The following is a 23357-nucleotide window of genomic DNA, read 5'->3' as shown; positions in this document are numbered from 1 at the left end:
TCGGGAGTCATATTTTCCCATATATATACAGTTAGTCTAATAGCTTCATGTATGTTATATAATTTTGCAATATTTTTCCCCACGACAAATTCCTGGTCCTCTTCTATATTGGATGCTGCTACAAGTTATCTGGTCTCGATATTATTTTTTTCTACACCAGTCAAAGTTGAACAGATTCCTTCTTATTTGAAGAAGAAGAAATTAAAAGGTTAGATGCTTGTCCACGAGCTCATCCGAGTATTGGTGTAGAATAAAGGATAGCATTTGACTTTATAATTAAATACTAGAAATCTCTTTCTAATACTTTCCATCCAAGAGATATATACACAGCAAGCTAAAGATTCCAATCAGCACAGCGCAGCGGGGCATAAGATTCGTGCTCATCCGAGTCCCAACCATGCTACCCTTTTCATTCCCTAAGAATAGTTAACAAGACGAGAATATCTAAAATGTCTGGCTCTTCGATCACATCCCCAACGTCCAAGCGAAGGCGAGGCATTTGAAAAAAAATTAAAAAAAGAAAGAAAGGAGAAAAATAAACGGGCGGATGAAAGAACAGAAAATAGCAGACTGACTGAATCAACCAAGGACTCACCTTACCATACAAAAAATAAACAAAATTTTGAAACAAAAGAATTTTGCATTTTTTTATTCACCTTCACATTTTACTAAGCCATTTCATTTTCTGTGGAGAGTTTCCCTAACAGGGAAGTTGTGAAGAAACAGCATCAATCAGTGCCCTGCAGGCAGCTGCTCTTGGTTTCCCATAGGAATGGAGGGGGTCTTATTTGTCTGGGTTTGTGATTGCCCTGAAACAGTGTCCTTGTCACTATTAACATTTCCTCTGCTTCCCTGTTGAGGTTTGGCATGGTCATGGGATTTGGTCCGGGCGCGTGAAGGCTTCTTGTCTGAAGGCAGAGCTCGCTCAAAGCACTTGAGTATCATCTCGTAACTGGTAAATGTAATCACAGCAGACGGAGTCGTTCTCATTAAGTTAGTTGCACAGCCACGGTAAAACCCACGAAAGCCTTCCTTGCGGGACACCTTCTTAATGCAATCAACAACACCGGCATAATGGACCTCAGAATTTCTGAGACGCCCTTGCTCTTGAAGCCTTGAACGCACCACCTAGTATTTGAATGAAGATATTACAACAATTGACACGCGCATAAGTGGACAGAGCTTTCATAAGAGATGGAACCCTCACTGCAGTAGAGTGCCATGCCAGGACATACCTCATGAGGATAAGTCAGTACAGAGGCAAGTATTTTGGCTACTGATGAGGCAATTGCCACATCCCCATGACTCAAATTATCAACAGTTGTATTACCTGGTAAATTCAAAACAATATTATCAAATCTGTTCGAACATTATAATTTACAGAAGTTGGACTCACAACCCAGAAAGAATAAGAGATAGCAAACAATACCCCTCTTTGCCATGTAAAACTTGATCTTTTCGTATGCTGGAAATTGAATTGCAACATGACTTATCCCGGCCAAAGAAGGCAAAACGCCGCTGTTTCAAACAAAGAATGCAGCGTTATGAAACCAAATCACGAGGGGAAAAAACATTTTCCAATCGTCTTAAAATCATAGCACCAATGCTAGCAAAAAGAAACAAGCTTAAAGGGCCTTAAATACTACAGTAATATATATTCACATCATGTCCTTCAGCAATTAAAAGCTTAATCAAGAAGGCTGAATCGGAATTCAGAATTTACTGACCTATATAACCCTCGTATGCCTTCCTCTTGTGTAATCCGCCTCAAAGCAGAAAGAACATTTTTGTAAGGAACCAGATCTGGCCTCATTCCTTGAGTCTAAGAGAGAAGAAAAACAAATGAATGAATGAAAAAGAACAGCAATGATGCAAACATTATTAATAAATTATTAGCTATGCAGAGTAACAGTTGCTCGCATGTAATATCAAAGTATCCACACATCCCGAGCAAAGAAACATCAGGCATCCTATATACATTTTCAAGAGAATCAGAAATGCAAATCCACATTTCAAATCCTCAAATCTATACATAGCGATAAGTTGAGCTTGTACATTGTGCATTAAGTTGCAAATTCAATGTCTCTTTCTCAAGCAATTGCAAGTTATGTGAAGCACGAGTTTTCAGAACTGAGCAAACTTGAAATATAAAAGAATAGAGAGAGAGAGAGAGAGAGAGAGCGCTTTGCAGTTTCAAAGGTGAAAAGTGGCGATATCTATACATAGATAATATTGTTTTTGCAACAAATGTTGAGAGATCAACTGATAAGGAAATCTATTAGGTCGAGTGGTCTTATGTTTGAAGTCTACCAACCAAAAAAATGTGTTAGCTATTCTTACAAATTAGTTTATTAAGATTATGAAGTATCTTAAGATGAGCCAGATTCCCAGTCAGGAAAAACCAAGCTACCAATCCTTTTGAAGTGGCCTCCATATCTTTTTGCTGTTAAGGCGTGTAAACTCCCATTCTACTTTACTAGGAAAATGGAAATAAAAAGATAGGACCATATGATAGGGGAATCAAATGAATGCAATCACTTATCTGCAGAAGACCAACTTTTAAAATGATAAAAAAATTAGGATTGAATTTTTTTATGTGTCTCATTTTTTAAGGTTCAAGATATATGCCTGCTAGGGTCAAGCGTATCTCTGGAGTTGATGAGTTTGATCCTCAGAACTCCACCCACTTTCAAGATATTCCTGGATGGGATACTTCAGCGAGATTATAACACACAGCAACAAAGTTGTCCCTATACAGCTATGAACTCCGATAAGGCAGCAATTTAAACCAAGTGCAGCTAGAAAGTTCTTTCCAATAAAAACATGTGCATATTCGTTTGTCAAACGAAAACTATAATGAAGTTTTGGTAGCAACCTTCAAGAATTAGCAGGCAGCAATTGTAGTTGTTGACACATAATAGAACCATTGTGATCATAACAAACGTTATGCATATTCGAAGGAAATCAAATTCATAACCATGCTAACTTACTTGGAGTCTGGTTTTCACAACCCACAAAGGATTTGTTACAGTGGCTGTGGCAGCACCAGCACCAGCAGCAGCTACCATGTTCGCACTAACTGAGAGTTGGCCATCTCCATCCACTACAATATTAGAACAAAAGGTTTTAAAATAAATCAAAACAAATAATTCAACAGAACTTGACATTCTTCATATCTCAGATAGCAGAACAAAGCATAGAAAGATCTTAAGAAACCAACCATCTGAAAGGATGCCTTTGAGTTGCTCATAAACTGTGAAATACACCTGCAATGAAATGAGCACATTTGTCATTACCAGAAACACGAAGAGCACATAAGGTGTTTGCCTTAGGATAAAAAAAATTCATCACAGTTCCCTTTGATCAATCCCAGAGTTAACTACGCTCTGGAATTCAGAGGGTGCTTTCATAATGTAATTTTTCAAACAAGGTGGACAAAGTGATGTCTTCTTATTGATCATTGTCTTCTTTCTACAGACATATTGACGATTCTTTTCCATTCAATAGAAAACAAAACCAGAATTCCTCTTCCCCACTATTAAAATTCTCCACAAAAATATAATGAAGAACCAACAAGGCAAGCTTCGAGCAAGGTGGATTCGGGAAACCCACACTTTAAGTCCTAGATCATTAAATCATATTTTAGCGCAATGATCACATTATAAACACCCTGATGTTTTTCAAGAACTTGTCCATAAAAAAGAAAGAGCAACATAAACAATACTCACAGCCCAATTCGGAAGAAGTGCCATTATTGTTGGAGAGAGCCCACGATACAATCCCTTAAAACCTTCAGTTTTAACAATGTGCTGTAGACTTGAGATGATGATACTACCTGAGCATGGAGGAAACGGAAGTGCACAAAGAATGGTATTAATCAATAAGCAAGGAAACTGCATTATCCATTTGATACAAGAGAATGATCATATTACTAGTTCATCTCAGGAGCAATGGCAAAAGAATATACTGTGACATTACGCTTCATGTAATCTGATGCAGACAAGTTGATAATTACTGCATCGCACAAACAGGGAAGAAAATGCATACGTTTTTATGGGGAAAGGTCAAGAAGATGAAGTTACAAGTTTACCATTGAAACCCAGCATGGGCTTCGATAGTACCGAAAGCCAGATATATTTTTTATACCGATAGACAAACAGAGGTGAGAAAATAAAATAAAATAAAAGATTACAGCATTGATCCCAGTTTAGTCATGAGCAAAAAATCAGGGTCCCGTGTTCCTATTAAGTTGCTTGTCAAAATGGTTTAGCCTTCTGGTTCTAAAGGCTGAAATCTTTACTCATCCAAATATCTAAAAGGCAATTCAATCTCAAAGCACCTCCCCATAGTTTGCTTCCCATAAGCAAACTAACTCACAGTTTTTCCATTGACCATATAATAATAATACTACTACTACTACTAGTAATAATAATAATAATCAAGGGCACAGAATCTACCATACCTCCTTGAACTGAATTGGGGGGCAAGCCATGGACTTGTAGCCTCGTCTTGATCACATCCAATGGGCACATAAACGTGGCTGCAATAGCACCTGCAAGAAACATCAACTATATAATCTTGCAGAAATTATCCAATCCTTAATCAACTAAACTTGGGTGCACCAATCATTAACAAAAACTAATTAATTTCTTGAACTAGACATAAAACCCACAAATTAAATTCACAAACAAACGCCTTGAGTTTTATGAAGCAGACCTGCGGAGGCACCAGCACCAGCATGACACACTAGCTCCCTGGGGCTTCGCTTATGGGAAGCTTCCCCACCTCCGGTCATCTTTGAAAACTCTCTCTACAATTCCAAGAATACTATAAAACAAAACCAAATCACCATGGCAGATCTATATCTAAATCAATCAATATATATACATATACCAATAGGTGTGTGTAAGAAGAAAGAAATGGTGCTCCTATTCTCTATTGCATTGCATTGACCAGGAAGGACATGTTTTCGAGGTGGAGCTAGCCCCTTTGAAGGGTTTTTAGGACTGACTGCAGTCAGACGTGGACGAAACACTGAATTGAAGAGGTCCAACTTTAGGCTTCTGGCTATTATGTGGAAGGGAATGAGAAGAAGATCCCAAAGTGAGGTTTTTTATTTTTATTTTATTTTTTTCTGTTGTAAGCCAACTATAGATAAAAGATTGGGTGTTTGCTCAACTATTTTCATAAAAGAAAAATGAATATTAACGCTTATTTTCTGAAGGGCTTGTTTTTTGGTTTGCTTTTTGATTGGGAAGCTGATGATGTCAGATCAGAACTTTATTTGCCTGTTAAAGAGAGCGATTCCATATTACCATCGCTAAGCGCTCGGTCAGAAGGCTCGTTATCAGTCGAGAGAGGTGCCAAATTCTCAAAAAATGAGAGGGAAAACAAACACAGACACCAGGGAGGCAAATTTTTTTTATCAAGATATACACATAGATAGACTGCATTTGTGGTTGGAAGTTAATTTTTTATTTTTACTGAAAATCAACTTTTTTTGTCAAAATTAATTAATAAAAACTATATATATATATATATTTGGAAAAATGAGCATACAAATCCTACTTTTGAGGCATGTCAGAGACTACGGTCGTGATATCAACGCTAGCATTTTCAAGTAAGAATTAGGCAGGTCTATTTCGAATGAAAAGCCTGGGATACAATGACTCATGCTACTTTTTCTTTGGTTTGAAAGGCACAGGGGAATGGCAAGGCTATGTATTTAACCTAATCAAGATTCTCATGGCACTTCCTGATGATCCCGTGGTTTTATGGGATACAGTGTAGTTCACCTCCTGTTGTAAAGGCCGTGTGTGAGCCTATATTTTCACCAAGATACGGCATACCATGCCTTCAAGTTCAAGATCATGTCCTGGAAAGTCTGCAAGAACTGGCAAGGAAATGTACAAGATGCCCCGGTGTTGTTGCTGAGAAAATGCTTAAAGAAAAAATAAAGATGTCACTTATGACGAAGATTTAACAAATTTTGTTGCTGCCAGAGATTTACCTTGTCACAAGCACGAGGATCAGCATCGATCCTTCTTGTTTGAACTATTTAGTTTATAGCTATATTATTTGTGTAGGGTGACGCTTCTCAATCCCTTAAAATTGTAATTTAATTGGTCAGATTGTAAGTTTGTTTTTTAAAAATTATTAATTTGAATATTACAAATATCAGGGTTACTGAAAACTTATATGGTCATTAACTTCAGGGCTTCAAGAAATTAATCGAGGTAAGCATAAACTGACTCGGACATCCATGACTAGTAAAAGAAAAGTACTCGAAAAATAAACACCGTGATCGGTACATTTTGGGTCATGATGAGTAAATAAAATGGTGGGCAGGTGAAATCAACAAAACAAAACCAGATTTTCTTACTGTTACTGTTGTATGGAAAGTTTGTCTGCGCTGCATTAATTTATTAAGAATATCGTAACTTTGATCATTTATTTGCTTGCGAGTTGCCTGTGACAAATTATGCAAATGTAAGTTTTTCTATCGTTTCCAACCTTAGCTTCTATAATCTTCATTGTCATCGTTTGCGAATATATTTCGGGACAGGCAGTAACAGTTTGCTTCGGTTGTCATATAATATTTTTTTTTAAGATTAAATGTTTCGAGGAATTGGGCTGTGGATCGATTCGATTTCTTTCGGAAAGGGAACTATTAAGATATAGATATAGTGGTGGCCAGAGAGAATCGCTGATTTTTCTTCTTTACACTCACCTTTTCCCTTTAGTAGCTTTTTAAACCTCATTGATTTTTTTAATTTTTTTTTTCATTTATATGTGTCACTCGTCAAATATGTTGGTGTTGGTGGGCAGAGGGTTCAAGTTAATCATCGAGCAAGGATTTAATTAATTAAATATTGAATTGAGGGGGCAGATTAAACACCTGAAGAACTACACGGACAGCATGTCATAAATCTAAGGGAAATCCCATCCTACTGATAAATTGGTGGACCTAGACGGTAATAAAACGATGGATGCTTGTTTTCGGGAGCGAACAAGTCCAGAAAGGCTCATCAGGCCGTTCATCGGAAGGTTAGGCCATCACAATTTTTGTGAAATTATGGAATGGAAACTGCTTTACTTCTGCAACAAAAGCACATGGCCCGCACACGGGACTGCGAGGATGAATTTAAATCAGGGAAAGAAGAAAAAGGATGAAAAAGTTTAATCCATGCTTGCTGCCTAAGATACTGTTATGGAGTGTGGTATTTTTTTTAGTGCTTTTTAAAAATATGTTTGTTTTGAAAAAAACATCAAATTAATTTTTTGTAGTAGTTTTTAATGATTTTAATGTGTTAGTATCCAAAATAAAAAATATATATTTTAGCACTTGAGGTCGTGGCTTAGCGGTCCTGGCAGGGAATTCCTTGCCTCTGCGCCCAGGTTCGACCTTCTTTGTGCACGTCTATCACCCCCGCAGTGCCTTACCTGCCTACTGGGCTTGTAGGGTGTTCAGTGAGTCCAGGGAATTAGTCGTAGTGCGCATAAGCTGGCCTGGACACTTCGGGTTATCATATATATATATATATATATATATATATATATATATATATATATATATATTCTCAACTAAAAAAACAAGTCAAGTCGATCCGAATCAACTTATCAATACTGAACCATGAGATCAAGATAACCCCATAAAAAATAAATTGTAAAAAATCATGAAGTTCAAGTTTCAATCAATCAAATATTAAAGGATGAATAAAAAAATCAATTAAAAAAGATACACAAAAAACCACCCGACTCAACATAAGTCAATCGATCAAACTCATAACCCGAGTCATGAGATCAAATAACATCATGGAACACAAACAAAAATAAATTATAAAATATAATTATTAAAGGATGAATAAAAAAATCAATTGAAAAAGGTACACAAAAAACCACCCAACTCAACATAAGTCAATCGATCAAACTCATAACCCGAGTCATGAGATCAAATGACCTCATGGAACACAAACAAAAATAAATTATAAATCTAATTCTTAATCGACCTAATATTGAAAGATAAAATTGAAAACAAAACAGCCGCCCTAACCCGTGATTGGGGTTATAAGATTGTGATAATCTCATAAAAAAATAAAATAAAATTATGAAGTTCAATTCTCAATTAACCTAATATTAAAAAATTAAATTTAAAAAATAATTAAAGTCAACATGGGTTTGGAGACCAGAATAACTCTGTAAAAAATAAAAATTATAAAGCAAAAAATTTTAAAAGGCTATATTTGAAATTTAGATTAAAAAAAAAACAAATTTAGTACTAAAGTTTGTAGGAAGGTTATAAGTCGGTGTTTGAGAGTGTGATAGCGGTTACATTTTAAAGTGTTTTTTGATTATAAATAAATTAAAATAATGTTTTTTTTAATATTATTTTTGATATTAATACATCAAAACAATAAAAAAAATTAAATTAAATTTTTAAAAAACATAGTTTCGATAGCTGTTACAAACAATCCCTAAATCACGTGGAACTTGTATTGGGTTCAAATACCAAGATCAAAAGAACAATGTACTCAATTAATTTTGTAACTATTAAGGGAACGTTTGGGAACGCGGCTGCGGCTGCGTTCCTAAAAAATTTAATTTTTTTTTTACTAAAATTTAATATGGTTTGTACGTTTTGGATCGTTTTGATGTGCTGATGTCAAAAATAATTTTTAAAAATGAAAAAAATATCATTAACATGTATTTTGGCACAAAAAGTTATTTGAAAAGCACCCGCAACCACACTGCCAAACACGCTCTAAGTTTAGCCAGTAGTATAATGTATTTTGTCATCAATGTCCTACTCCTCCACAAAAGAGGGGTACTCCTCTTGACCAAGAACAGTGGTTTTACGGATTGCTATTTTTCTAGCAATGAAAAATTTGAAATGATATAATAGCTGCTAGCATCTTTGCTTTTGTGGGACAGTTGGCCGCACACATATCATACAATCACTTTCCATGTTTTGCTGTCTAGTATGTTTTTTCATTTTGATTCTCTAGTAATTAAGGTAGTAAAAGTCATTGTCTTTGCTCTCCGGAGCATGAATCTGTCGCCGTCCCATCGCTCTGAAGTTAAGACTCCGGCAAGAGCTTGAATGGAAACAGTTTAACATCACCCCAGGAGGCAACTTTCACCAGCCCTTTCTTGGATGACGGGGCAGTGATAATAAAACAATAATAATAATAATAATTGAGAGAGTTCATGTTTAATCATATGCAATCACGTTGCCTGCATTTTCTTTATTTTGATAGCTCTTCAGGCCTACAAGCTGAAGGCCTCGACCAGGCCTTCCGGCTTATAATAATTTATAAGCTAAGTGGTACTAGCGAGACCAAATGCAGACTAATCACATGGCTTGAGACAAGGATGCTGGTTTCTCTTTGGGAATGAAAGATGAATCTGGATTATGTGAATGATCGGATTCCAAAAAAATTTACCAGATTTCCAGAGCTACTGATTTAATTATTGTTTTTTTAAATAACTAAATGTTTGATTAGTTCCTTTCCTCTATCACAGATGTTTAAATACTTATAGAGTAGTAATTTTTATTTTTTAAAGTGTTTTTAAATTATTTTATATTTTTAAAAAATATCAAATTAGCTAATATGAAAAACAAAACTAAAAAAATATTATGATAATATATTTTTAATTGAAAAACATAAGCATCAAGCACTGTATTACAAACTAAATTTTTAAAAAATAATAGATTTTACTTTAAAAAGATATTTTATTATTATTTGAATGCACTAATTTAAAAAAATATATAAAAAACTCTTTTAATATATTTTTAAATAAAAAACATTTTAAAAAATCATTATATACTTACGGTACCAGACATCACGCGCTAGAGCTAATCCTAGCCCTAACTGTAGCCCATTAATCCAAAGATTTGACCTCCAAGAACAGTCCAACCACACATATTTTATTTTAAAAGTGGTCCTTCATTAACCCAAATCCAAGCAATAGGGACCACCTAAATAAATAAATAAAGTACTCAACTATTGCCAATTAGACACAGGTGCGTGATACATCACCCCACCTGCATAGTGCATACACGCGCGCGCGCGCATCGTTGCCAATTTTACCATAGCTGCAGGAACACACACATGCAACCTCCTGCCGCACTCTCCTGAGCATGTGTCCACTTTCCACTTATTATTCTGCAGCGACGACAAAAAATAAACCCTAAAAAATTACGTGTCTGCTTCTCCTGTTAGTTACTACCCTCTCTCCTCTGACAGTTTCCACGATCGACTGCATGCTGCGCTAGTACCATCTTTTTACTCATTTTACAGCACCCACCTGCATTGCCGTCACCAATTTTTTGAAGGGTTGCTCATACTCGCCCAGCTACATGCCCAAGGAGTCATCTCTGGTTAGGTAAACAAACACATGCTCCTTGCTAGCTACTGGTTGCTACTACTTTCATTACACTTGTTACTTAATTGGGACTCTGTGATTTGGTTTTGTGCCTGTAATTCTGGCTTTTTAACTTCTTTCTTCTTTTTTTTCAAGTAAAAAAAATAGAAAAAAGTGGGACTGGACAAAAAAGGGATGGATTTTTAACAGGGAAAATGTGGGTACGTGAGTAGGTTGCTTTATAGAGTCAGCAAAATCTCTTTCTTGCCCTTCTCTAATTGAAAAGGGTGTCTTTCTAAACAATTCTTTTTTTTTTTTCCCAGTAAGGAAGTAATTTCATTTTTTTATAAAATGGCTGCCTCTGTTGTTAGAGAAAAATGTATAGAAGTTGAGATGGCACTTAAAAAAAGTGAATCTTTCATCTTTTAATTTGTTTATTTCTATATTTAGGACATGGGATTTATTTTTTTAATTGGGGGACTTTCGGGGTTTAGAATAATGGTATTACAGTTCATTTTTTGTCAGCAAAACGCGTTCCATATCCTTGTGGCTGTGGCGGTGGCTGGTTGCTTAGTGGCTTGAATCAGATCTGCTCTTTTTTTTTTTTTTGCGTCTCTGCTAAGAAACACAAAACCAGACATTCTTGCTTCTTCCTGGTATTTCACATTCTCTAACTAAAGTTGGCAACTTGTATTTTAACAGACTATAAATCTAATGTTACACAGTTTTAGTTAGGCTGGCTTTTGGTGCATAAATGTTTTTTCTATTTAAGGTATAAAATAGAGCTCTTGGCCTTCTAATTGTTAGGCTGATTGTCCATCACAGATGCAACTGCCTTCAACAGCGTCCTTAGTTAAGATGTGTTCATGTTCTGCTTGATCTTAAGTTTTGCACTTGCTTTGCTCTGTGACTGAGGACCGCGGATTGTTAGAATAATTGGTGATTGAATGAAAAATATTTGAATTTCAGCGTTGAGTTTTGATTTTCACGCCAACGGAATTGGTGGGTTTGATATATTCTGGGAGAACCACGGATATCAAGGAAGTTGTGTTTAAGTTGAGTTGGACTGAATATAACCATAAGCACTTGGAATGTTGGGTTGTGATATGCTTTTGACACCAAAGAATCAGTAACTTGAAGGTCTGAGGTCCGGACTTCGAAGGCTAAGATATTGGAGTTGAAAATAATGTCTTCGGGTGAAGGTAGGCGTCGACGTGATAATCTTGTGCCTCTTGCTGCTTTGATCAGCAGAGAAATGAGGATTGAAAAGATGGACAAGCCAACTGTCAAATATGGTCATGCAGCCCAATCTAGGAAAGGGGAGGATCATTTCCTTATTAAGATGGATTGTCAGCGGGTACCTGGGAATTCGTCATCTACATTTTCTGTATTTGCGGTAATCCTTACTCTCTCAACTCCTATTATGCCTTCAATCCCTGGTGAATACAGTTTCTTTTGCATCTTTGCGGCAATGAGCACATGGTGCACAAAACCTTGAGTTGGGTGATATGTTTCTTTGCTGTCCACTTTGCCGTGTTGTTTTCCTTTTGTAGAACCAACTTTACAAGAAGTTTTGGAGTTGGGTTTTTCATTTGTTTTCAATCTATTTGATTAGATGATCTGATATTCTGAAGAATCTGATTCTGTTGTTGACGAAGGGCAATAGTTGCTGCGTACGTAACAACTTTCCCTTTTCCAGTCCCTGTTATAGTACTGTATGTAAGTCCAAAAACTACATGGGTTTTATTGACCTCCTTGCATAGAGTTCAGAAACAAGAAAAGTATCTGTAATTTTGCACATGAATACAACCTTGTTTTGAATTGATTATAGAGCAGGTTGTAGACCTGAAAATGTTTTTTCTTTTGCTGCATCTGTGTCTCTCTTGATCTATAAGATGGTCATTGTTCTCTCCTGACTGTCAGATCTTCGATGGGCACAATGGAAATGCTGCAGCAATTTATACGAGAGAGAATTTGTTGAATCATATTTTGGGCGCTATGCCTCGTGGTCTTGGACGTGAGGAGTGGATTCAAGCTTTACCTCGTGCTTTAGTTGCCGGATTTGTGAAGACTGATAAGGAGTTTCAGAGCAGAGGCATGGGATGTTTTACCCTGATTCTTCAGTTCTTTTTATCCCTTTTAGTTATTCCATTCCACACTTTATTGTTGTGCATCTAGTTAACACTAATATTTTCTGTTTAAATGTATGGCGTGCCTTTCTTCAGGAGAAACTTCGGGCACTACAGCAACATTTGTAATAGTTGATAGATGGACTGTTACTGTTGCTTCTGTTGGAGACTCACGTTGTATTTTAGATGCTCAGGGTGGTGCCGTTTCCTCCTTGACTGTTGATCACAGACTTGAAGAGAATGTGGAGGAGTACGTGTCTATTCTCGAGATCTTATACATTCCTAAAAATTGGACAGAAGTATAATCTATTGTACATTATATGCAGGAGGAAAAGGGTGACTGCAAGTGGTGGGGAAGTTGGAAGGCTTAGCATTGTTGGTGGTGTTGAGGTGAGGTGGTTCTAGACCCTGTACATTATTTTTATTACAATTGTTAAAGTCTAACTGCCTGTCACTGAAATGGATGTTCTTTCAAGTGATGATAATTTTGGTCTAAACCCTTAATACTTTACAGGTTGGTCCTCTTCGCTGTTGGCCTGGAGGTTTATGCCTTTCTAGGTCAATTGGAGACATGGATGTTGGAGAGTTTATAGTTCCTGTTCCATATGTCAAGCAAGTGAAAGTAATAATCATTTTCATTCCACTTCTATTATGCATTGAGTTTATAGTTCCTGTTCCATGTGTCATGCAAGTGAAAGTAATAATCATTTTCATTCCACTTCTATTATGTTTTTTTTTTGTTGATTATATTTCAGTCTTTCTATTATTTTCTTTCTTTGAGTGCAAAGCATGTGCATTAATACTGGATGCAGTGCTGTCCACATTACGAACTCTAACTTGCTCCATTCTCTTTAAAGCTGTCAAATGCAGGTGGGAGGCTTATAGTTGCTTCTGATGGCATATGGGATGCCTTGTCCTCAGAAATGGCAGCAAAATCTTGCCGTGGGTTACCAGCTGAACTTGCTGCCAAACAAGTTGTAAAGGTAATTAAAATTCTTTTATGTGGCGCTTCTCCTTTGCATGTCTTGCTTCAATGACCCTTCAAGTTTCTAAGATGGTTTTAAAATAATATATGTGCTAATATTGTGGGAGAAGCTGCCCTGAAGTAGTATATTGCTTTAATGAATGCTTGTGTTATAATAAATGCTCAAATTGCTTTCTTCATTTTATATGGTCTTCTGTAGGAAGCTTTAAGGACACGGGGACTAAAGGATGATACAACCTGCATAGTTGTTGACATAATTCCTCCTGACAATTCAATTCAGCCTCCAACTCCTCCCAAGAAACATAACATGCTTAGAGCCTTGTTGTTTAGGAAGAAGTGCCATGATTCTTCCAGTAAGCTATCAAAGAAGCTTTCTGCCATAGGTACAGTCGAAGAACTGTTTGAAGAAGGCTCGGCTATGCTTGCTGAAAGGTTAGTACTGCCATTTTTGCATGCATATTCTCACATTGATCTTTTCCTCTGTAATACTCCACCTAGTATCCTATTCATTATTGAATTTATAGTATGAAAAGTAAGTTTTTTAAAGAAGACATCCTAAGAAGAAATATGCATCATGCTTTATTATTTTCACGTTATATGTTCTCACTGAGTTAATTAACCCCCTGATGGTTGCAAACAAACTCTAGAATAATTATTTTTTAGGAGGCATTATCAGCTTTCCTTTTATGAGAGGACAAAGTTGCTCATAACCATCATGAGTTATAACCAGTGCAGGGGGATTTTGTCTGAGATCATATCGTTTATTATTAAATATTTTGAAATTGTGCACATAACTTCCCCGGCTGTAATTTGTCATTATTTGGACCTGAGTCGATTGTTTTTCTTCCTCTCCCCTTTTTTATATTTTTATTCATGATGGGGGTGTCATCTTTTTTGTGAACATCCTAGAAAAGTGATTTAAGGTGCAGCCTCCCTGCTTTTCAGGCCTTGGAAATGGTGGCAATGGGATGGGAATTTGATAGATTTAGATTTGAGCTTTAGGAATAAGAAGAGGAAAACAATTTTTTAAACAGTATCTTTCAGTTGAATGTTGTAATTTGCTAATTGGTAAGTGGTAATTTTACTTATATAGCAAATAAGAGAAACCTCTAGCCTTATTTATATCTTCGATGAATCCGGTGATGCAGTAGCATATAAAACAATGCGGATGTCTTGAATCCTTTGTACTTTGAGCATGTAGAATTTGTTTTCTTACCCTAAAATGTCTTAGGTAACAAGAACACCACATAACATCTAGTTAAATTTGTTCAGTTGACGTGTGAGTGGGGTTATCCTTGTTCATTGGCCCATTTCTTACCATGCATGCGTATATTTTGGGGAGCTCTTAGCTTGTATCAATGTCTACATCTTAAGTTGTGTCCTCCGGACTTGGGAATGGGAATCGTTTACTGTATCTATGTTTACATCTAAATTGTGATTTTTCACGTGTGCTACAGATTAGGGAATGATTACTCCACATCGCAATCTACATCTGGTCTTTTTACATGTGTTGTCTGTCAAATTGACCTTGCTCCAAGCGAGGGCATCTCTGTTCATGCTGGTTCTATCTTCTCCACCAGCTCAAAGCCTTGGCAAGGGCCTTTCCTTTGTGCTGATTGCCGTAATAAGAAGGATGCCATGGAAGGAAAACGCCCAAGTGGAGTCAAAGTGGCCTAACTCTTTACTGTTTCCACCCATTCTTGCTCCCACAATTTTTTTTGTAAACGACATTTATTTAGGGAAGGAAATTGTTTGAATCTTACTACGATGGTACAGCAGATGTACATGTAATATATGCCTATAATGTAAAACGAGTCTTATCATTCAAGGAAGAGTTGGTCTAAGCAGCACCTGCTTGGAGCTTCAAAAATTTTGTTTGTCCATAATATTTGCTGGTATGGTTGCTAACTTGCTATGCTTGCCATCGTCTCTGTGCCAAGTAGAGTAGTATTCGTTTAATCACTTTAGCGCCGGAGAAGGGTATTTAATCCTCCATCAAGCTTGCATGATAACACAAGGACGCTAGACTAAAAGTTGGAAGTATATTCTAGGTGGTTTGGTTTGCGGGGGACTGGAGTTGGCAGCAGATTGATTTTGTGCTGGGAGAGGGAGCGATTATCTATGGAGGAAAGAGAGAACAATAATGCTTTTCTAGACTGAACTTTGTAAAAGAAAGGCTGCCCTTGCAGTTGTATCGGTGGGGCTACCAAGGTGCCCCAAGAGGAAATGGGTCTGCTGAGGGTCCAACTAAAGAAGGATTTAATCTCTATTCATGAAAGTTGCTATGAAGAGACCTTTGCCATTGATACCTTAAAAAGAGTACATGAAACTTATTTTGCAATATAAATGAAACGCATGCTTGGACAACATCACGGACTGTAATTCAGCGAAGAAAAATAAGTGAATTATATTCAAAATTGTAGAGGTTCTTCTGTAAACTACGCTTGTCTTGTGTTGTGAGAAACCAAAAAATTGGACTTGGCAGATGATGCTTGCGTATCAACAAGTCTCGATCTGTTTCTCAAAAGAAAAAGAAAAAGAAAAAATCTTAATCAACAGCCCAAGCATTACTCATGTCATTACTCATTAAATAATAAATTTAGATATTATTTATTGAATTTAAATAAAATAATATATATATATATATATATATATATTAAATGATAAAATTATAAATTTTATAACATGCATATATTATATTGGATTCTTAAACAATATAAATGTTTTATGTATATACAAATATGCATCTCGAATTAATTTTGAAATTGATTTTGAATCGAGTTTAATAATATCTATTTTTTATCCATTATTTATCAAATAAAATAATTATTGAAAAAGCCTATTAATTCAAATGAATTCAGATAAATATTATTAAATTTAAATTAAATTGTTATCTCTAATTTTGCTTTAGATAACGGGCTTATACATTACGGGCTCGGCCAGTCCCATTATTATTCAGATCAAATTCTTTATTTACTATTTAACATTAACAATTAAAAAAAGGAATTTTTACTCTTGTTCATGCATTCTCAAAACACTATTTATTTGCACTGTTAAAGAGACTCGTTTTACTTGTGTTTTTGTTCTTTTTTTAGTTTTGTTCTCAGAGTTTTACGAGTTTACATTTCAATCATGACACTTTAATTATTCCGGTTCATAATAGTTAAGAGAGAGAAGATAGAAGTGCCAAAGAAAAAGAGGAGAGACAAAGGCTTACAATTGACATTTCGGTTATAAAAAAACATCAATCTATATATAACAAGGTTTTTTTTTGTTTTTTTAAAGATTCGATGTAGATGGTTTGAGCATTAAATCATATAAAAAAAATAGATCAAGATAAAAAACTAAGAAGTAGAATTATAAGACTTGACCCTGGAGGTCAACTAGATGTATTTTTTTATCAGAACAATGTTTTCTTAATGTTTTCAGAATTCTTATGTACAAGTTCCTCGATCACCCTTTTTCGAGGAGTGGTTTAACAGCAACGGTAATTGAATTTTCTACTGTGCGAACCAACACGACAGGTTTGGTTTTACCATTGCTGCTAAATGGTGTCAAAAACGTTCACCAAAAGACCAATGATTTAGTAACGAAGTCAGAGGAACAGAAATAAAATTCAGTACCTGTAATAAACAGGTGTAAAATTATTGAAGTAGAGTACTTGTAAATACATTCAAGGAAGAAGAGTAATTAAGAACTTCCATGCTTATATCCTATTAACAGAACAGAACAGAGAATCAAAGAGCTCTAAAGTCTAGTCTCTTGTGAGGGAGGGAATATGCAATATTTATACAAATGAATAAAGAGTGAAATCATTCAATAAACCTATGAGTTGAAGTGCATGACCTTGGGAGCAAACCTTAACAGCCGTTCTAAAGCAGGAGGCCAGAATTTCCTTGCAAACAGGAAACAAGTGTTGGTGCTATTCCCATTATACACGCATTTGCTGCCGCTCCTCATCCTTTCCAGGAACTCAATGGTCACCTCTCTACTTAAGAACTTAGCAGGATGAGCTCCACCCCTCGACCAATCAACCCAAGTCAAACTCCTATTTGAGTTCCTCTCCGAGTGCTTCATACTCACAAATGTTGGTAAATAGTGTTCATCAGCGTAACAATCGTCGCTTGCAGTACTTTTGGAACACGGGAAAATATTCTTGGTCCGAGACAACTTCAATGGCAAGGTCTCGATCCATTTCGAACCATTGTGAGCCTTTTCTCCATTGTTCAATTTTGATCACAGGTCTCATACGGGGATTGTATCGGCCATTACCTACTGGACCATCTAAAACATAGGAATCCACATGATTTTTGGTTGAGTTCATTAGGTAAGTGTAGACCGTGGAGAAGTCGAAGATTGGAATGCATGATTCTGAGAGGAGAACAAAACGTTGGTTAGAAATGTCAAGGAGTGCATTGGCTAATAGTCGTCTTTCAGCTTCAATTATGTTGGTATTCCCCCATTGAACATCCTGCATCATGACACATAACAAGAAAGTGAGAGTCGATGATTAACAAAACCGAATAGCTGTAAAAACTGTGTCACGGAAAGTCAAGAAAAAATCACTGTAGTAATTTATGCAGACACTCGGATCTCTTTCTTTTGCACTATATTTCTTTTGATAATTAAGATCGTAGACCTTAGTTAATATTTTCATGTCAAGCTCCTCTTTAGTTCGGAGTGCGAGAAGTGCAACTGATTTTTTTCCTTTTCTTTTTCAGTGAAGATTAATCTTGAACTAGCTCTCATGCATCGAAATTAAAATATTAGTCTTATTTTAACCGAATAACTGCACTGATTCCCTTCCCCAGTCCACTGCGTGATACAGGAGCCATTTATTTTATCTTTTCTAGGAAAAGTAGTCTGTTACGCGTGCGTGATGACAACAGTCTTCCACTCCAAATTCTTCTTTTTTCCGTACCGAAATCACAAGGGCATTAACCAATCAAGTATTGCTATTAATTAAGAAAAAATAAAATATCAATTACCAAGTGCTAATTTGTGCAACAGAATTGATGTTGATTGAGGATCAAAACAACAGGATACAAATGTTAAATTCACATGATTGAATCTCAAGAAACTATGCAAAAAACTAACCTTACTGGGAATTCTTCTGCCATGAAAGACAGGACTTTCTGGTTCTGATTCATTGTAAGATGGACTTGAGTGCACATAAATTGAGTACAACCCCTCATGCCCCTGGAAGAATCTCTCCCACAGTGGAGCCATCAAAACTGGACCTTTTGTCAAAAACATAAAAGCAACCTTAGGAACTCTATCGAATGGATATTCACGAATCCTTGGAGTCATTGAAGCTCTCCATAGCAATTCCTTTTCATCCATATCATGCTTGACATCAGGCACTTTCAAATGTTCTTTCAAGCCTACGCGAGGCAACTTAAATGCTGGTAATGTTGCCAATGGAACAGTTGTTGTGGTTGTGGTAGAAACAGAGAATTGGCTGACATGTAGATTGCATGATACGTGTTTGAGATAGGAACTAAGAACGACCCCAGTGACAAGACCACAGCCAAATAAAAATAAAAAAGAAAGGACATTGATGAGTTGCAACTGGGCATTGAATAGCTTCGTACATGTAGTGGGCAAATTCTGTTTTTGACCCTTCATGATAATTATTGGTTGCTCTAATCTGATGTATGGAACAAAAGAGCTCGATCAATAGCTTGAAAGAACTAAAGTAGCAGCAGCAGTATTCTCGCTAACAAAGGCTTCAAAACTGTTCTTTTATTGATCCAACAAGCAGCTGTTTTCTTTGAGCACAGGAGATATCAGATGGGAAACATGATGATAATATCTCAATAATACTATCAAACAAACGTTGTTATGAATAGTACAGTAAAGATGATGCCCGAGCAAACAAATATGATGATAACTAGAGTTGTTTGTTAGAGAGTTTGTGTCAACTGATCAAAGCTAATGATAAAATATGAAAGAGAACGAAATCTGAGACACTAAACAGTATGCAAGCAAAGATGGGAACTTTTCAAGCCAAGGAAAGACAATCGATGGAGAGTTTTCAAGAAAGACAATGCAATCTTTATGACTTGCGAGAGAGATTGATGAGGCGCTGGTGCCTAAATTTGTGGTGAGACCCAATTGCCTTACGGTGGCTTTCTAGATCATTGTATGAATTAGGACCTTTCTTCGTTTCAACAGTGAACCAACCATGTTCAAAGACTCAAAAAACAGAATACGTGTAATGATTCAAAAGCAAGTCGCAATTGCCTTTGACAACATTATTAGAATTAGGGGTTTTTTTTCCCGGAATAATAACAATCTTATATTTTTATCGAAGTTATGAAAAAGATTGTTGCATGTGATCTCATAAATTAAATAATATATTTTTTTTATAAGAATAATTAATTAGCTTCTATAAATTGTGCGGTTATAAAAAAAAATAAGTGGAAGCTAGTTTTTTTTTTAAAAAAATTATTATTATAAAGAAGAGGTTCGAATACAAGACTTTCGTAGAAGGATCCTGTTACCTGTTGAGCTACTTGCGCATTGTCAAAACGTAAACTGGTTCATACCATGTCAAAGTACTATGCGTGTCGGCTTAAACTACACGGACCGTGAGTTGTTAACCAGTGAAGGGCTTAAACAACACGGGCCAACAAGGAAAATTTTCCCGTGAGACAAGTCCGCAGGGTGGAATTACAGTGTGCATGGATCGAAATCATTGCCAGCTCCTAAAATATTGGGAGTGACTATTGGATTGCATCGTCACAGCAAATTAACAGCAATTTGTTTCGTATATATGATGATTTCATGTGTTACTCCAATTTTCTTTCTTTCTTCTAGAAAGTGTTCTTCGAGTTTCACGTGTTACTCCAGTTTTCAATTAGCAATCAGTGGTTATTTCAGGAAGATTCTAAGAGAAAACGAAGAAAAACAATAGACCCCATGACGTCTAATTCAATTGAAACAGAAAATTTATGGTATTTATGGCAACACATGGCATACAGCTTGCGTAGTTAACAGTAATGATTTTATAACTTTATACTCGGGGAAAGATCTATTATTTTCTCATTACGTGTTATTCCCGCCTCATTAATGATTATCTATAAATCAACTTCGCCCTTTATTAATGATTTTGATTTGAAAATAGACTTCTCGCAAGGAAGTTTTCGTTGACCATAGAGCTGGATCCTTTTCTTTTGAAATGGGCTTTAATATTCTCTTAAACCTAGAACATCCATGACGGACTATTTGAACTAGCCCAAAGGCTGTCAAATATACATAAATGATGACAGGTCATGCGAGGGCCTCACGATGCGAGGGCCTGCTAGATTACCCAGTGTTTTCACTCCCTTGGAACATCAAGGTGATCGAAAGGAAAAATAAAATCAAGGAAAAAGAAGACCAATTAGATATTTAGGATCCGAGGTTTTCTGAGAGTTTTCCCTACTCTGAAACATGTGTTTCGTGAGCAAAGCAAGTTAATTTAAAACATTTCCGATCTTGTTTTATCCGAATATGATAGAATCCGTTTCCTATCCGTGCAATTGGAAGATCTGAAAGCTTTGCCATTTAGGAGTGATTTTTGCTCATCATTGTGTCATAATTATTTGAATCATCTCACTTGTTTGCGGCTTCATCAGATTGTTGTACTCTTAAAATAACTAAACGCCAGGAGGTTCTAAGAGTGAAAACCAAGCGATCCTGGAGAAAATTCCTCGCAAAAAGGAAGCAAACTGTGGTGATGCACCATTATATGTGCAGTTAAATCCATTCCTGATCTGAATCAGGAATGCTTCAGAGACATCCTTTCTCACGAATCTAGCAGGGTGAGATCCACCACTAGACCAATCAACCCAAGGAATGCTTCCCATTTGAGTTCAGCCCAGGGGAAATTTTGGTCACTGGAGTTGGGAAGTAATGCGCATCCATGTAACATGGAGGCCTGCAATGGTATCTAAAAATAGGATAGTATTTCGCATCAGCTTCCATCTTGTAGTTTGTACTAACTAGGACTTGTAATGTGCTGATTATATTTGTTTTTTTCACTTATCTGATAACAAATTTTGGAAATGATCAATTTTTACTAATCTACTAATCTATATTTAGGGGGTTGGTACCCGTCAGACTATAATTTTTTTATTATTATTATTATTAATATAGATATTTGGGTTAACTTGCTCGTATCTTGATTCACTTTACAAGTTTTAAAATTAATAATTATATAAACTTTAGCAAATCGAAGATTTATAAAATTAAAGTAAGTAATTAAAAAAAAAATCTAAAACTAACCAGTTAGATGTACCTCATAATTATAACCCACACTATAATTCTAGTGGCTCTCTATGGTGAGAATTTTCTGGGTCTATATCGAACTGCATGACGTATTTTGGTGGCAATATATGGGAAGTGGCTTTTCATGAGGCATAAAAGATGCTCGAAGTCTTCTCCATCGGCATATAATTTGACTGATGGGATTTTTTATGTCAAAACACACGTGGATGCCACTGGGGACATTATGATAAATTGCGATAGGGGTACCGAATTTTCTATATATCCTAAATATCATTTTTTAAAAAGCAGTTCTATCTTCAGTCAGCAAAAGATATCATATTTGGTTTTTAACTTCAAAGTAGAATGGAGTAAATTACGGTAATATATGCCTTGACCTGAGAAATTTTTATTATTATTATTAATATGGATATCCAAGCTAGTTTGAGTGTATCTCAACTAATTCTATGAATTCTGAAGTTAATGACTATATAAGTTTTTAATAATCTTAAAATTTATAAAATTTAAATTAATAATTTTTAGAAAATAAATATAAAGCTTGAATAATTAAATATTTTGAAGTTTATGGATATTGATTTAGCCGAAAATCAGAATGAGGAAAAGAAGAAGAAGAAGAAGAAAAGAGTACATGAAATTGACAGCACCTCATCTCGAGAAGGCTATACCGGCAACTTTTGGATCCACGGTGGAATATCTATATTACGGTGGATTTCGTCTACGTAAAAGAAAAATATGTGGGTGTATACCAGACAGTCATGGGAACACGCTGCCATTTACTTTCACAAAACCTCTTTCTTCCATGGAAGTACCATTGATTTCAAATGCCTGTTTCTTATTTCGGATTCCAAATCTCAACGTTAGTTTTTGGATTTAGTAGTTCAGATTAGGTTGAAAAAATACAATAATAATTAAATCTTGACTTTTTCTTATTACATATTAAATTATATTCTCTTTTTTAAATTTGATGATTTAGATTTAACCAACATGACTAATTGAGTACTTGGAGTTCTAATTATAAAGCCATTGAAGCACAGGGTATATAAATTAGAAGTTAAAATTTTTAAGTTTTGATTTAAGTCAAAGTTTGAAACAACATTCGGTCGTATGATACGCTTCCAGACATGTTAAATAAAGCACTTGGGGTCTACTTCAATGGTCAACAGGTGAGGCTTACCTTGCTCCCATCCCGAGTTCGACTTTTCATGTGCATGTCTGTCACCCCGCGTTACCTTACCTGTCTACTGGGCTTGCAGGATGTTCAATAGACCCGGGGAATAGTCGTGGTGCGCACAAGTTGGTCCGGATACCCAAGGTTATCAAAAAAAAAAAAACTGATGAATAAACTTTTGGGGGGGATTATTTAGTTTTATGCGGATTCATTAGCTCATACGATTTTTTAAATGCAAATGTTTGGACTAACTTACATGTATTTTAATTAATGTTTTAATACCTTAAAATTAACCAATATATAAATATTTAGGGATTCTAAAATTTATAAAACTTAAACCGGTGGACTACGGTCCTATTTGTTTTTGCGTTTTAAAAATATTTTTTTAAAAAAATTAAATTTTAATATTTTTTTAATATTTTTAGATTATTTTGATGTA

The 23357-nt window shown here is 35.7% G+C and overlaps 2 protein-coding genes and 1 non-coding gene across 8 annotated transcripts; 1 reads left to right on the top strand and 2 right to left on the bottom strand.

Moving 5' to 3' along the window:
* Positions 1–548: 548 nt before the first annotated feature.
* LOC7488372 (nicotinamide adenine dinucleotide transporter 1, chloroplastic) lies at positions 549–5364 on the bottom strand. The gene is made up of 9 exons (XM_002311433.4): positions 4717–5364; positions 4463–4552; positions 3729–3835; positions 3221–3266; positions 2991–3103; positions 1728–1822; positions 1430–1518; positions 1236–1330; positions 549–1128 (listed from the first exon to the last, which is right to left on the bottom strand). Exons 1-9 carry the CDS (start codon positions 4793–4795, stop codon positions 733–735), a joined length of 1110 nt encoding a protein of 369 aa, XP_002311469.1. The 5' UTR covers positions 4796–5364; the 3' UTR covers positions 549–732.
* Positions 5365–10162: 4798 nt separating this feature from the next.
* LOC7482850 (probable protein phosphatase 2C 15) lies at positions 10163–15349 on the top strand. Of its 6 annotated transcripts, none has more exons than XM_024606167.2 (9): positions 10163–10386; positions 11335–11761; positions 12289–12460; positions 12591–12744; positions 12821–12884; positions 13009–13116; positions 13352–13477; positions 13679–13911; positions 14937–15349. In XM_024606167.2, exons 2-9 carry the CDS (start codon positions 11552–11554, stop codon positions 15154–15156), a joined length of 1287 nt encoding a protein of 428 aa, XP_024461935.1. In that variant the 5' UTR covers positions 10163–10386; positions 11335–11551; the 3' UTR covers positions 15157–15349. The 6 variants fall into 6 exon arrangements, with proteins under 6 accessions (XP_024461935.1, XP_024461934.1, XP_024461933.1 ...); XM_024606166.2 differs by lacking the exon at positions 10163–10386 and adding an exon at positions 10706–11021; XM_024606165.2 differs by lacking the exon at positions 10163–10386 and adding an exon at positions 10706–11021 and having other exon boundaries at positions 11191–11761.
* A 1736-nt stretch (positions 15350–17085) lies between these two features.
* Positions 17086–19686, bottom strand: LOC7482849 (glycosyltransferase BC10). The gene is made up of 2 exons (XR_008059804.1): positions 18577–19686; positions 17086–17950 (listed from the first exon to the last, which is right to left on the bottom strand). It is a non-coding gene; the product is annotated as a glycosyltransferase BC10 (transcript).
* Between the last annotated feature and the right edge of the window lie 3671 nt (positions 19687–23357).

Source organism: Populus trichocarpa, chromosome 8 (assembly GCF_000002775.5).
Source record: "Populus trichocarpa isolate Nisqually-1 chromosome 8, P.trichocarpa_v4.1, whole genome shotgun sequence".
In the NCBI taxonomy this organism is placed as follows: domain Eukaryota; kingdom Viridiplantae; phylum Streptophyta; class Magnoliopsida; order Malpighiales; family Salicaceae; genus Populus; species Populus trichocarpa.
This window is presented reverse-complemented; position numbering and strand designations above follow the sequence as displayed.

What these genes read in the sequence shown, in the direction of transcription:
- LOC7488372 (XM_002311433.4), bottom strand. Translation starts at nt 4,795, where the DNA reads ATGACCGGAGGTGGGGAAGCTTCCCATAAGCGAAGCCCCAGGGAGCTA. An exon ending in CACTTCTTCCGAATTGGGCT is followed by an intron (nt 3,267 to 3,728) that starts GTGAGTATTGTT and finishes ATTTCATTGCAG; the next exon opens with GTGTATTTCACAGTTTATGA. An exon ending in CAAAGGCATCCTTTCAGATG is followed by an intron (nt 3,104 to 3,220) that starts GTTGGTTTCTTA and finishes CTAATATTGTAG; the next exon opens with TGGATGGAGATGGCCAACTC.
- LOC7482850 (XM_024606167.2), top strand. Translation starts at nt 11,552, where the DNA reads ATGTCTTCGGGTGAAGGTAGGCGTCGACGTGATAATCTTGTGCCTCTT. An exon ending in GCATTGTTGGTGGTGTTGAG is followed by an intron (nt 12,885 to 13,008) that starts GTGAGGTGGTTC and finishes AATACTTTACAG; the next exon opens with GTTGGTCCTCTTCGCTGTTG. An exon ending in CTGCCAAACAAGTTGTAAAG is followed by an intron (nt 13,478 to 13,678) that starts GTAATTAAAATT and finishes GGTCTTCTGTAG; the next exon opens with GAAGCTTTAAGGACACGGGG.